Source organism: Quercus robur, chromosome 2 (genome assembly GCF_932294415.1).
Source record: "Quercus robur chromosome 2, dhQueRobu3.1, whole genome shotgun sequence".
NCBI classification, from domain to species: domain Eukaryota; kingdom Viridiplantae; phylum Streptophyta; class Magnoliopsida; order Fagales; family Fagaceae; genus Quercus; species Quercus robur.
The window spans coordinates 81144504-81158929 of record NC_065535.1 but is presented as its reverse complement, the minus strand read 5'-3'; the positions used below and the strand labels follow the sequence as shown (position 1 = coordinate 81158929).

Genomic DNA, 14426 nt, shown 5'->3' with positions numbered 1-14426 from the left:
CAGATATATACCATCTACAAAGAACTTAATAGCACTAATCCATCCCTAGCTTTACATGGACATGTGATTCAAGATATTAGATGCTTAGTTTCCTCTTTTGTTAGTCATAGTTTTACTCATGTTCATCGCCAAGGAAATAATGTAGCTCATGCTTTAGCAAGATGGGCAATTAACTCGCCCAATTTAACTGTCTGGATGGAAGATGTACCACCAGACATTTAGTATGTTGTTTAGGCTAATTTGGCCTCCGTTGATTAATTATTAAGAAGCAGGTTTCTCAAAAAAAAAAAAAAAAAAAAAAGACTACTAGCCTATGCAAGACAACTCAGGTTGATAAATTTCAGAAGTGATGAAGACCTCATCATGGCCTATACAAAGATCAGTCAACCTACATAGTACATATTAATCATATTCCTAGAACAGTGGCGGCTCTAGGAATTTATTTTAAGGTGATCACTAAGAAACTTAAATTATACAAAATTTACTAAAGAAATAATTTGAATATAACAACATAAAAATAATAATAAATAAATAACACACACTCAAATACATGAGGTATTACAACATCTTTCTATTTACAAAGAGGGGGAAAAAAAAGACTGATAAGATGAGAGTAATAAAGTGAGAGAAAGTCTGAAATGATAATAGAGAGAGAGAGAGAGAGAGGAGAGAGAAACAGAGAGACAGAGAGAAATGGTATTTGCTAAAACTATGAGCAAAGTCACTAAGGAGAGAAAAATTGATGTGATTACAAAGCCAAAGAAAACATAATTGCCAGCACCTCCAATGAGAAATGACGACCATAGTATTTCTCTTGGTACCATTTTTGAAGGAAAAATGAAATTATAAATTATTTGTTAGTAATGGGTTGAACAAGTTCCAAATTTGAATGATTGGGGATTTTTATTTTTTGTTTTTGAATAGTTTTTTTTGTTGAATAATTTGTTCACTATTTATTGTTTGATCTAGTCTTTTTTTTTTTTTTTTTGGTTATTTTTGTTGTTATTTGGGCTAATTTTTATTGTTATTATTTAAACCTTTTTGTTTAAGGGGTTAAGGATTATGTTTGGGAAGTTCAATGGGGACTAGAATTATTTTTGAAGAAATGCTATGTTCACAATATTGTTACAACAAATCTTATATGACAAGCTATTATTGGTGGGTAAAAAAGTGATGTTAGTATTGAGTCCAAATTATAATCAGTAACAACTTACCACATAGAATTTGCTGTGAGATTATTGTAAATAAGTTGTGGATACAGCATTACTCTTATTTTTGTTGAACCTAAATTATTGTGATTTTCAAGTTTGGGTGTTCAACATTTTTTTAGGGTGATCACAATAGGTTAGTTTAATAAATATATATATATTTTGCAAGTATATATATACATTTTTTTGCAAATTAGGGTGGTCTTGTGACCACCCTAACATCAATGTGGGGCCGCTAGTGTCCTAGAATCACACTACTAGTCACACCGTGATCTCACATTAACCATGACAGTAATGATTCAAGAAAATGATCTTTCATAAGTTATCATACATGTGCCAGTCAAAATGTTAAATTTGACTGGCACAACTAATTTAGTAATTTACTTCAAACTAGCTTTACAATGGGAGAGGCAAAAAAGATAATCAGGTTACTTCAAAATGATATGACAAAGTAGTAAAAATCTGAATATTGTACTAGGTTTTACCTGCTGATGCTTACAAATTAAATTATGTGAATACAAGTGAATACAATTTCTCTTTAGGACAACTCTTCTCTCTCTTTTTTCCGATTCCCCCCTAGTTGGAGAGGGGCTCTATTTATACTAGTTAACCCTCACTTTAGTGGATTCCAATGGTGGAAATAAGTAGATACTTATTCCATCAGGTGTCTCCTCCACCTTTTAGGGAGATGAGTGGATTATTGGGTGTGTAACACTATTTAGGCCAGTCATTCAATAATAAATGCAACCATATTAGGTGAGAACATCTATTTAATGCGGAAGTGACTATTGTTGAATTCAAGCGCTATTTTCTTCGGTTTATCGAGCATAATTCCATTGTGCAATGGTTCATCCTCGGCTTTTTTGTGTATATCATTGGAATGCCAAGGTCATTCCTTCATCAACTAGTCAGTAGACCACAATAAGGGCAGTCATTGTTGTTAGATTTTAGACCCCTGTAAACATAGTTTGTTTAACCTAATTTAAAACCAAGTTGTTACTTAGTTCAATTAAACAGATCTAGGTTAAACAAATATTAATCATATCAAATAACGGAAAAGTAAATAATACAACGATATGATGACCCTGGAAAACTAATGAAACGGTCCTGTTTCAAAGTAAAAAACTTGGGAAAGATTTAACTTAAACAATCCACAAGATAACAATTCACTAATAGAATGAAAGTTTTTACAGACTTAATCTTAAATCTACTGCTACCTCATGTAGTACTTACTCACATGACCAAACGCAACTCCAAATCCACAAACTCTTCTATTATGAATTTGTTGCACACAAACACTCCAGTTTGTGACTCTGAACTCCACTTATAGGTTTTGATCAGCAACACAAACTCTCCAGTTTTTGACTTTGAGATCTCCACTCAAATATTTAGATCATCAGTTAAGATGTCTAGTGATGGCAACAACTTCTATAACATCGAATTTTGAGTTTCTTCAAAGAGTATTGTTGGTAAAGGATTTGAGAGGGCTTTGGGTACAAAAACCCTAGATCTACAATTAGAGGCACAAGATGCACTCTTCTCTCTCTTTTTAAAACGTGTCTTAGGGTTTCCTTTAAATACTATGTGAATTAGATCTGAAACCCTAATCACTTGATGGGCTTAATGAGCTATTAGGCCTTAATTAAATTCTGCTGATCTATCTCAATTGGTCGAGCTTTCTTCTCGATTGGTTGAACTTAGCAAGTTTCGAATTTCCTGAACCTGTAGCTTCCTTGTTCTTGTATTCTGACTTGCAGTACCTTGAGCATTGTCTAACATACCTTATAGACTCTATGATCTATATCTAGAAAAGTTTATGTTCACGATTTACCAATTGTTCTAAACTTTTAGAACCTAACAATTGTGTCGAAATCCGAAGCTCTTAATTGGGCTTGGGGTTTTTCCCTTTACCATGCTTAGTCAATCTCATACTATTGTTTCTTGTGCCGAGCTTAACCTTTTCCTCACTGTTACTGTAGGGACACAATTTTTGTGATCCAATCCTTGTCGGTCAAGTCTTGACCCAAGAAGTCCCACACAATGAATTTTTTGTAGAGTATGGGTTAAAGAACTTAGTTTCAGTTAGTTTAAACGGTTTGTTGCATGGGTTAAGGGAATACAGAAATAAGAACGAAAAATGCCACCGTAAAGAGAGGTCCCTCACAAATGATAAGGCCTAAAACTTGATTAGTGGACACAGATTAATGCAATAAGATTTTTCTACAGTATTCTCTCCTCCTTTTTTCCGTCCCCCCTCTTGAGGGGCTTCTTACATATTATATAGGCCCTTTTATATCATCTGGGTTTTACACTTGTTGATCATCCAAACCCCTACTTGAGCACCTGTCCCATTAGACACTCCTATCAATTCTTTGTGAGTTGCGGTACCCAAGGTAGCACTGTTCAGGGGTCTTCTCTTCATTAATGCGGCCAGGAGAGTAGTTGTAATGTATTTAATGTGGTGGTGGCAGCCTTTGCTGAGATATCTCGGGTTTCCTTCCTTTTCACGTATTTGGAAGATGGATTGTAGTGGCTTGGACATGCCTTTGATCTGGATTTTGCAATGTCCGAAGAGAAATTACTCCTCAGACATGTTCTCTTTGCTCCAGTGGGCCTAAATAAGGATTGCTTGGGCCACGATGTCTCCTCGGACGGGCTTCATTCTCGAACGGGCCTAGGGCCCAACCAGCCTATTATTTTGGGCCGGTCCCCACAATTACTTTATAGGCCAAAGCTTCATGGGCCTTGTGGACAGACCAACCCCCTATAATACAGATTCTTTATAAAAAGAATAAAACGATAATACAATACATATACGCATTTAAAATACAAAAGAATAAGCTAGTCTCTTTATCTGAAAAACTAGGTTATAACCTATGCTTACACACGAAAACATTTATGGGTGGTGATGATAAGGTGGTCATATCCAATTGAGTGAGGTAGTTATCGCAGCGTTCATGTTGAGTATTATGAATATGTCACTCGAAACCAAAATTAAGACAATTAATTGGATACTTGGCACAAAATTAAATTATAATTAAAAGCTAATTTGGATTCAATTTGAATTTTGATTATGTTTCAATTTTAATATAATATGTATATATTTAATGGATACTCAAATACTGGAACTACATACACTAATACCCTTCACATAATCTTTTTGTAGGTGTCTAATGTCCATGTTAACTGATGATGCCAAAAGTCATTAGTTGGGTCACTCGTCCAAATCCAGAGTTCTAAAAAGGTTTTTTAAGATCTACAAGAAAAAGAAAACTTATAGTGACAATCGGGTTGTGCCCTGGTATGGGAGCTTTGATGGTCAAGTCAGTGGTTGAAATAAAAATGGCTTTTAAGAATAAAAAGTGTATTTTACTATTAAGATTGCATAACTTGTTTTGTAGGTGTAGGAACGGTTTTATACTTCTCTCTAGGCTAACCTTTTTTGGGAATTGATTGTGGTGTCTTTATTGGGGTAATAATGCTCGGTGCTTTCATAACCATCATCAATAGAGGATAATGGTTAGTCAACTGTTTGCCTGTATCGGTTACCACACATTTAAAGTGGGCATTGAATGTCGTTATTTATTGTCTATTTAATATAGATGATTATTACTTACACATTCATCTTTGATCTTACGTCTAGTCATCAACGACCATGCCAATTTTTCCATACCCATCAATAATTATGCAAAACATAAATAAGATATAGTTACAATTTTAAGGGAGGCCAAAATTTTAAAAATTATAACCTTTTATAATGCTAGTTGAAGATAGCGTTGGGAGAAAAATCATACAAATAAATTAATAAACCCTTTTGTTTAGAGAAATGATATGTTTACAACATTTTCATAACAAATCATAACATTTTCCTCATGAAGCACAATTGATTCTAAGCATTTCCTTAAGCTCTTGGCTTCCCCAAGATCGTCTATTCTGGTCCTAAACTCAAATGGATAACTTCTCTACCCACAGTGCTTGTAAGTGTATGTTGGTTGGAGGAAACTCGACCAATAACAAAAGTAGCTCTAATCTGAACCCCCAAAAGTCTTTTTGGAGAGGTATTTGAAAGCTACGTGTTCCCAACAAAGTGAGGCATTTCTCTTGGTGTGCTTGCAACAATTCATTGCCAACGACAGATAACCTATTTTGTAGACATATTACCCCAGTTGTGCTCTGTAATAACTGTAATGTTGAATTGGAGGATTGTCTTCAAGCCGTATGGGGCTGCAAGGAGGTGGAGATTGTTTGGAGTAGTCTCTCCTGTATTAACCAAATAATCACATCCCCTACTACTGATTTCTCTGACCTTCTATCTAGATTTTTGCAATTTCATGATGATTACAGGAAAGAGATCTTTGTCCTAGTTGCATGGCTTTTATGGAATTGTCGTAATGCAATCCGTCTTGATCTCCCTTTGTAGCCACACTTTATGATTACCTCCTTGGCTGGTGGCATGCTCTAGGACTTTCTTAATGCTCATGAACCGGACCCTAACCTCACCCAGTCTTTTCCTCTCCAACGTTGGTGTCCTCCTAATTGACATTGTTATAAGGCATATTTCAATGGAGCCATTTTCAAGAGCAATGAATTTGCTAGTTTTGGGGTGGTTGTCTGAGATAACGATGGTGAGTAAGGGTGGCAAAATTTGACACGACCCATAAACACGACACGACTTGACACAAAATTAGTAGGTTATGGGTTGAGGCTTAACGAGTTCGTTTCATATTTGGGTTGACACGACTGACTAGTTTAATAAATGGGTTGGGTTAGTTTCCAACCTATAGAACTCGTTTAACCCGCCTGACTTGTTTAATTAAATGGTATTTTACCAATACACCCTTCAAATTGTAGGTATATAAACTTATTAGTTGTTGTGGTTTATTTTCTTTAATATATTGTGATTGATTATTTGTGATATTGAGATATGTTTTGATTTTAAATGGTTATTTGCGATGCATTTACTCGTTATTTCTGAATTTTATATAATAATTTTTTTTTTTTTGGTTTTTTATAATTTAGATCAATTTGGTTAATACTAAAATTTGTATATTTTTGTTTCGCTTTGATAAAATTTGATAAATGGGTTGACATGACTGACCCGTTTAATAAACAGGTTGTGTTAGGGTTAAGGAATCTTGATCCTTTTAATAAACATGTCTGATTAGTGTTGACCCATATAGTCGTATACTCATTAGTCGACATAACATGAATTTGGCACACGAACATGAATTGCCACCCCTAATGGTGAGGTTAGTTGTTGTGATTTATCCCATTTAACCCATTTGACCTGTTTAATTAAATGATATTTTACCAATATACCATTCAAATTGTAGGTATATAAACTTATTAGTTGTTGTGGTTTATTTTCTTTAACATATTGTGACTGATTATTTGTGACATTGAGATATGTTTTGATTTTAAATGGTTATTTGCGATGCATTTACTTGTAAATTCCGAATTTTATATAATAATTTTTTTTCTTCATAATTTAGATCAATTTGGTTAATACTAAAATTTGTATATTTTTGTTTCACTTTGATAAAATTTGATAAATGAGTCGACATGGCTGACCCGTTTAATAAACAGGTTGTATTAGGGTTAAGGAACCTTGATCCTTTTAATAAACATGTCGGATTAGTATTGACTCATATAGTCATATACTCATTAGTTGACACAACATGAATCTGGCACACGAACATGAATTGTCACCCTTAATGGTGAGGTTAGTTGTTGTGGTTTATCCCGTTTAACTCGACTGACCTATTTAATTAAATGATATTTTTCCAATATACCTTTCAAATTGTAGGTGTGGGGACACGATTTATTTAACGGCCCAAGAATGAAGTTGGGCTCGTATGTAAAGGGTCCGAACAATATGATTTGTAGAGAGTGGGTTTGGAAAGGCCTGCCTTTGGACGCTGGGTTTCGGTCTGGTCTCGGTTTCATGAACGATCATACGAAGATGAGTTTGGACTGCATAGCTAAGCCTTGCATCAATGTAGTTTGAAAGGTTTGACTCCTCGGAATTAGTCCGAGGAGCATTACATTCTCACCATTCCTCATTTTTCTTCCTTCTTTCTCCGGGGGCCTCCCCTCATTTTTTCCCTTTTATACTAGTATTCGATTTCCCTTCTTCATCTACGTGTCAGTTTCTCCTTGTTTGGGGCAATTACTCGTCCTATCAATCTTCACGTCAGAGTGGTTGGGAAAAGCTAGATAGCATGGTATGGGGTATGGGCTTGTCAGGTGCTGGGCTCCACGTTATGGTGTTGGCAGCTTTCTAGCTTGTACTGCTCTTGTACTGAGTTTGTCCTTTTCTTCAGGCGTTTTGTGAGGCGTTGAGCGTGAGGTTGTCCTCGGCTATATTATTGGGCCGTTAAGGGGCTTTCGTCATACGTCCTCGGTAATAGGCTCCTCGGCTTGGGCTTTGGACCCTTAATGTGAAGTGGGCTAGGACTTCAAATTTCAGGCCCCACAGTAGGTATATAAACTTATTAGTTGTTGTGATTTATTTTTTTTAACATATTGTAATTGATTATTTGTGATATTGAGATATGTTTTGATTTTAAATGGTTATTTGCGATGCATTTACTCGTTAGTTCTGAATTTTATATAATAATTTTTTTTTTTTCATAATTTAGATCAATTTAGTTAATACTAAAATTTGTATATTTTTTTTTCTCTTTGATAAAATTTGATAAATGGGTCGACATAACTGACCCATTTAATAAACAGGTTGTGTTAAGGTTAAGGAATCTTGACCCTTTTAATAAACATGTCAGGTTAGTGTTGACCCATATAGTCGTATACTCATTAGTTGACACAACATGAATCTGGCATACGAACATGAATTGCCACCCCGAATGGTGAGGTTATTGGTGCTCTGTCAATGCGTATACCACTCCCTTAGACAGAAGTAGAAGTGGAAGCCCTTGCATGTCGTAGAGCTGTCCAATTTGCCAAAGAGATAGGCCTTCAAAATGTGATTTTCAATGGTGATACACAATAGTAATAAGGTTGCAAATGCTCTAGCTAAAAAAGCCGAAGATGGTATGGAGCTACAGGTTTGGCTAGAAGCCCTACCTGAAAATATAGCTCCCCTTGCCCTTTTAATGTTCATTAAATGTTTTTCAATAAATTTCTTGGCTGTTCTTCCAATTTGGATTTTCAAAAAAAGTGATAGGTTGTTATTAGTTATTATGAGCAGATAAAAATGTAATTTAAGTTTTGGATTTAAATTAGAAACAATAATAATTTATCAGATATAATTTATTGTGAAAATATTATGGACATAACACTTCTTGTTTACCTAACCATAAATGGTAAGAGAATCAAATGTTCTGGCTTTTTATTGATCATGCACTGTAATGCATTAAACGATGCGTACTGATTACAGGTTAAGTTGCTTCTCATGGTGATTATCGTCAAGTGTGAAGCAGAGAACTTGCCTGCGTAGCATGACGTACAACTCAGCTCCACAAACAAATCCATCAATCAACTTTCATTGATTACAAAGAACAAACGTACCCTACTGTTCAGCCAAGCAATTTCGCATAAATTTATAACTTAATTGACACAATTTTCTTCCGCCTGATGGATAAAAGAGTGGTGTACGTACGTTCTGGGATTTTGCTATTTGGACAGAGTCCTCCATTTTGCAGCAAACTAGTGTTATTTAATTTCAGCATGAAGGCCTGTGGAAACCGATATATATAGCATAAATGGTTCATGGTAAAGATGGTTTTTTTTTTTTTTTTTTTTTAATAAATTTTTTTATGAAAAGATTGTAACTTTATTAAGAAAAATATAAATTTAGTACGTATTGAGTTATAGACTTATAGCCAACTCAATGGAGATAGATTTTTCTCTATCTTAATTACAAAATTATCTACTTTCTCAGCATATTTCGCCAAGATGTAGATGTGTTAGTTTATTTCCTTGCCGCTCCACATGTGATACTTGGATTGACCTGAAACCTTGAAATTTCTAACATACCTGTTTAAGATATTGGATACAGGTATACAGCAACTAGTGGAGTGCAGGAATCCAAGAGAGCATTAGAAACAATCATAGAATCATGTTAAAAAATCACATCCCGTATATCAAGATTTTATTTTGCCAGGAAAGGTAGTTAGCGAACATACTAGGACTCTATGAGCCTAATTATTAATAAATTATCACTTATTTCAAAATTTAAAATTTTTAACAAATGCAAAGTGGAGAAAGATTCGAGCCCATTATAACTTACTCTAACGTCATAAATCATAGTAATAAAATACCACTTGTCCAAAAAAAATAAATTAATAGAAGATAATTAATTAATATTCTAACAATAATTAATAGTCTAATAATATTTCAAAAGGCACGATTACAATCACTCACAAGTCACAAGAAGTAGTAATGTCAGCAAAAGTTTACAAGACTAACAATAATATGTTACATGAAGGTATCATCAACCAAATTAGACCAGAAAGGGAAAATAATACAAACAGTAATCATTCTTATTCCTATCAAAAAAGAAAAAGAAAAAAAGTAATCATTCTTATTTATCTACTCTCCATCGGACTGATCGCTAAGCAAGCTTCTACCATTCAAGGAGACTCTAATTTCTTGGTTCTCAAGTCGTGGTTGTACATCTTGGAGGAGTTCTAGGAGCTGCATAATCATCAATTAGGAAAATAAATGTTCAATAAAAGAGATGTATTAATTAAATATGGAGAAAAATTAGATGAACTAATTCTTTTAAGTACTTAAAATATGTTATTACCTAACCCAACAGCCTCTGAGCTTTTCATCAAGCGAATACGCTTGCATGATTCTATGAACATTCTGCCATTCAAAAAGGGAAATAAATCATATGAATTAAAATTAAATTAAGAAGACCAGTTTCTTTTCCTATCAAAAAAAAAGGAAAAAAGAAGACCAGTTTCTTTCAATATCCTACAATTACAGATCTGAGGCCACTTAAGAGAAATAGTACCAGTTAAATTAGTTTAATCTAATTAATATTTATTATGCTTAATGGTAGCCTTAAATCCTTAAAATGAGTGAAATGCTGGAAATAGAAATACATCTTTAAAGAAGATGCTACTTGTAGAGACCAAATTGAGATAACACAAGACACAACACAAGGGAAGATTTGGTATGCAGTCCCGAATTTCTCAAACTGACAATGCTCTAGAAAAGGACACATAGTGAGTGTTTGGATCCACGTTTTGAGCTGCATTTCACGTTTGCGTTTTTCCTTTTATTTTATTATTTTATTTTATTTATTCACAGGCAACATCTTTTAGGAGACAGTGCACTGTTCATGTACTGTTCATTACTGTTTGTGCACTGTTCATCAGAAAAAAAAAATTTTTAAAATGGGCCTCACGGCACTTTTCACATATTTAAAATTTATTTTGCTACAGTATTTTCAATTTTCAGTTTCAGCAAAAATAAGTTGTATCCAAACGGACCCATAAATGAAAGTTACTAAGTTTCCATGTCCCAACTCCCACAAAATTATCCAATTTTGTTTTTCTTTTAAAAAAACATATTGTTCGAATGGAGTTAGTATAACTGTATGATATTCAAATTGATGTACCTATTTCTAAACACAAATTAAAATCAAAGTATTTTATGGGAAAATTAGTAATAATTCTAGTATTTTCTTTACAAAAACTCTATTCCTACAAGCATAAAGTTGGAAAATAATTAATCATCTCCAACTGAATCCTGTAATTCCTTCATATCTTTAGTTGGATGTGTGACATTTTTCATTTAGTTAAGTTTTAAATGTCACATATTTTACATCTAAATAAAAGTTAGAAGAAATTTGAGGATTCAATGAGAGAGATCTTACCTCATATATAACGGGTTTGTAGAAAATTCTTTTAACCCATTACATAACAATTGATAAAACTATCCACATGTATTTTTGGTCACATGACCCATTTAATCAAGTATATGACTTGTTAAAATAATAGGGTTTGGCTTATCTCTAGTATTTTTTTAACTGGAAATTTCTTTTATTTTAATGAGAAACTGCCACATCGCCCACTAACTAAATAAAATGTGAAAATTAAAACCCACTATCACTTGTCCTCGTGTATTTAAAATAAAAGAAGATCTCTAGTTAAAAAAATACTAAAAGTAAGTAAAACCCAATATAATAATTTATGTCCTTAAAACATACATTAACAATCATCTATTTTAAGAAACTTTTTATGAAAAATTGAAAAAACTATCAAAACAGTTAGTTACTTTTTTCATTTTTCCATAAAAACGTTTTTAAAAATGATTTACTAATATATGTATTTAAGGCATACCTTAGTAAAACCCAAATAATAAATATGTATGGTTTTATAAGTCTTCAACCTGGAAACTTTATTCTTCTCATGATTACTAGTCACTTAATTAAAGGTTAGGTTAATTATATTTAGTGATGACTTACTTCCAAGGAACGTCTCCAACTAACATCCAGTCACCATCCTTATCTTCGTAGGTTGGCACATATTCCATTTCCTTCATTGGATCGATAACCTTGCTCTCATCCAGATAATTACCTATATATAATAGCACCAAAATCAATAAGAATTTAAGCACAAATGATTAAACTACCTCTTATTATATAGTTATATGACTCAAAATGTCAAATGGTAATAATTAATATTGTCCCATAATGACAAACTCCAACTCCAACAAATACTACATATTATAAGTAGCACATATATATATTATAATTAATATACTCACCACGAATTTTGAAGCAAGTGAACATTTTCTCTAAGGCCATCAATAGCTCCTGATAGCTATTGTATGTCTCCAGGTCCACTTTACGCAGATACGGTGCTCCATCTACGGCTACTTTCACGTACTTGCAGCTCTCCAACGCCTTCTTTCTGTACGATCTCACTGGTGGCCACCCAACCACTTGGGTCCTTAAATACCACAATGAGAAATTATGTGTATATTTGTACAAATTAATCACACAAAATTTTCACAATGTTGAATAACATGCATGAAGACTTTAGTAGCTAGCATGCATATACCCTATTTAACGCAAAGAATGAACTACAGCCGCTTATCATGTATGAGCTCGATCTTTGTAACCTAGTTCGTTTGTATTAGCAGATGGCCTTAAAAAGCGAGCGTTTTAGGCTACTCTATCATCTTTGATGATCTTTCATTTACATATAAAACAGCATCTAAAATCATATTTGTATATATGCAAAACTCATGTGCTTTTGAACATAAAATATTCATCGATCGGGCGGATCTAGAAGTTCCCGCTTACCTTCTTAACTCAATCAATTGCCTAGGAAAAAAAATACTTTTAAAAAACCTAAACATAAATTTATAGAAAAGCTTAAAGCGTTCTAAAACCTTGGTAAAAGCCGGTGTAACAATACTAAGTTATACTTAAGGAGTGTCTTTAAAATTAGTCTAGAGAGTTATGGTTCAAGTAATATGATTCAGTTCTCTATTTTTTTTTTTTTTTTTTTTTTTTTTTTTTTTTTTTAAGTGTCAAAATCTTCCTTCACACTTTAAATAAGGAAGAAAAGAAAACCCTCCTATCAGATGGAGGATTTTTTTTTTTTTTTTTTTTTTCCATAGACTAATTATATTTAGAAAAATATTACCATTATTCTTGAGAATAACTATCATGTCACATGTAAAGTAAATCATCTTCTTTTCACCATCACTATTTTCTTTTTCTTGATAATTTAAGAGTGAAGAGAGGAAATTTAACCTGACTGTCTTAATTAGAAAGGCCACCACAAAGTGTTGAGATTAATTACAAAACTTTTGTATTCATCATAACTAATTAGGAATGTTTGTTATAATCTTCTTCTTTTTTTAATTACTTTTTAAAACCTCACTACATCAATACAACTTAACCAACTTCAACAAATAAACAAATAAGTTTTGATTGTTTTGCACTTAACAATATCCATATCCTTTGACATCATTTTTACATTCTTTTAAATTATATGTAAAATTTGAACACTCAAATATGGATATTGTGCAAAACATTTTAGAGTCGGATAGAGTAATTACCCTAAACAAGTAAAAATCCTTCAGCCAAAAAAATAAATGCCACACTTTTTCTTTGAATTAATTTTAATGAACTAAAAATTTATATAGGTCCAAGCTAGCTAGCTAGTATTCTCTTACTTGGAAGCTGGGGTTTTGCAGGCACCGGAGACAACATCATCAGACTTGTCGTCAACCTCGTCAGCATGAGCTTTGCCATGTGGGTTGCTGGTAGATGTTCTGAGGTTAAGATCGACGGTCTCGATGAATCCACGTTTGGTACAGAACTTTCCTGCAGGTGAACGAGTTGGCTCGCCAGGTATTCCTAAGGTGAGCTCGGTGTCCTTGAAGGTCAAGGCGGAGGTGACGTCAGACTCCGGCGAATCCGAGAGTGTGTCCGGTGGCATAGTGTAGGGCTTGGTGGGACCAATCACAAGTTGGGGTATGAAACTACGAATAAATCCTAGTATATGATAATAGTAGTAATTTAGTACTATCAAATTGTTGTGTTTGTGTGGTTTTTGCTTGTGAGTATGCGTGAACGAGTGGATGGGTGTCGGGGGACATATAAGGGGTTGGAAAGCCTATAAGACGAGGCCACGTGGGGGTGTGGATTGGAGGATGAATCCATGTAGATGCGTGTACTGTGGCTGTGAGAATGTGGATGTGATTGTGATGATAGCAAAGCTTGGAAGTTTGGGCCCCTTGTCGGTACATTCATTCTCAATCAATTCACTTTCAACTCTCCCACCCACTATATTCGCTAATCTGCTTTCAACTATTGCTGTTATCTTAATCACTAGTATTATTTTGTCATTAGGTAAAATTTAGATACAATAACTCATATATTTGGTTCCAATTGAATTCAAATACTTTACTATGTTGGATTTGATTGTCTTTTATAATAAAAAATAATGCTATTCATTTCTTATTAGTCAATACAATTAAGTGTTTAAATTTAATTGACAAATTTACATATTGTATTTAAGTTTTATCTCTTAACATTTTGATTATATTTTTAAAAAATAATACAATTCATCTTTTATTAGTCAACGCAAACAAGTGTTTGAATTTAATTAAGAAACTTATGTATTGTATCTAAGTTTTATTCCTTAGCATTAGGGTTAAAAATAAGTAGAGTTAAGTTGAATATTAAAAATTTATAATGATTCATTTTGATTTAAACACAAGTTGAAT

The 14426-nt window shown here is 33.4% G+C and overlaps 1 protein-coding gene across 1 annotated transcript; it reads right to left on the bottom strand.

The window, feature by feature from the left end:
- Positions 1–9526: 9526 nt before the first annotated feature.
- LOC126715284 (auxin-responsive protein IAA1-like) lies at positions 9527–13776 on the bottom strand. The gene is made up of 5 exons (XM_050415823.1): positions 13371–13776; positions 11949–12133; positions 11647–11758; positions 9976–10037; positions 9527–9863 (listed from the first exon to the last, which is right to left on the bottom strand). The coding sequence occupies exons 1-5, from the start codon at positions 13634–13636 to the stop codon at positions 9826–9828; spliced, it is 663 nt and encodes a 220-aa protein (XP_050271780.1). The 5' UTR covers positions 13637–13776; the 3' UTR covers positions 9527–9825.
- Positions 13777–14426: the final 650 nt, after the last annotated feature.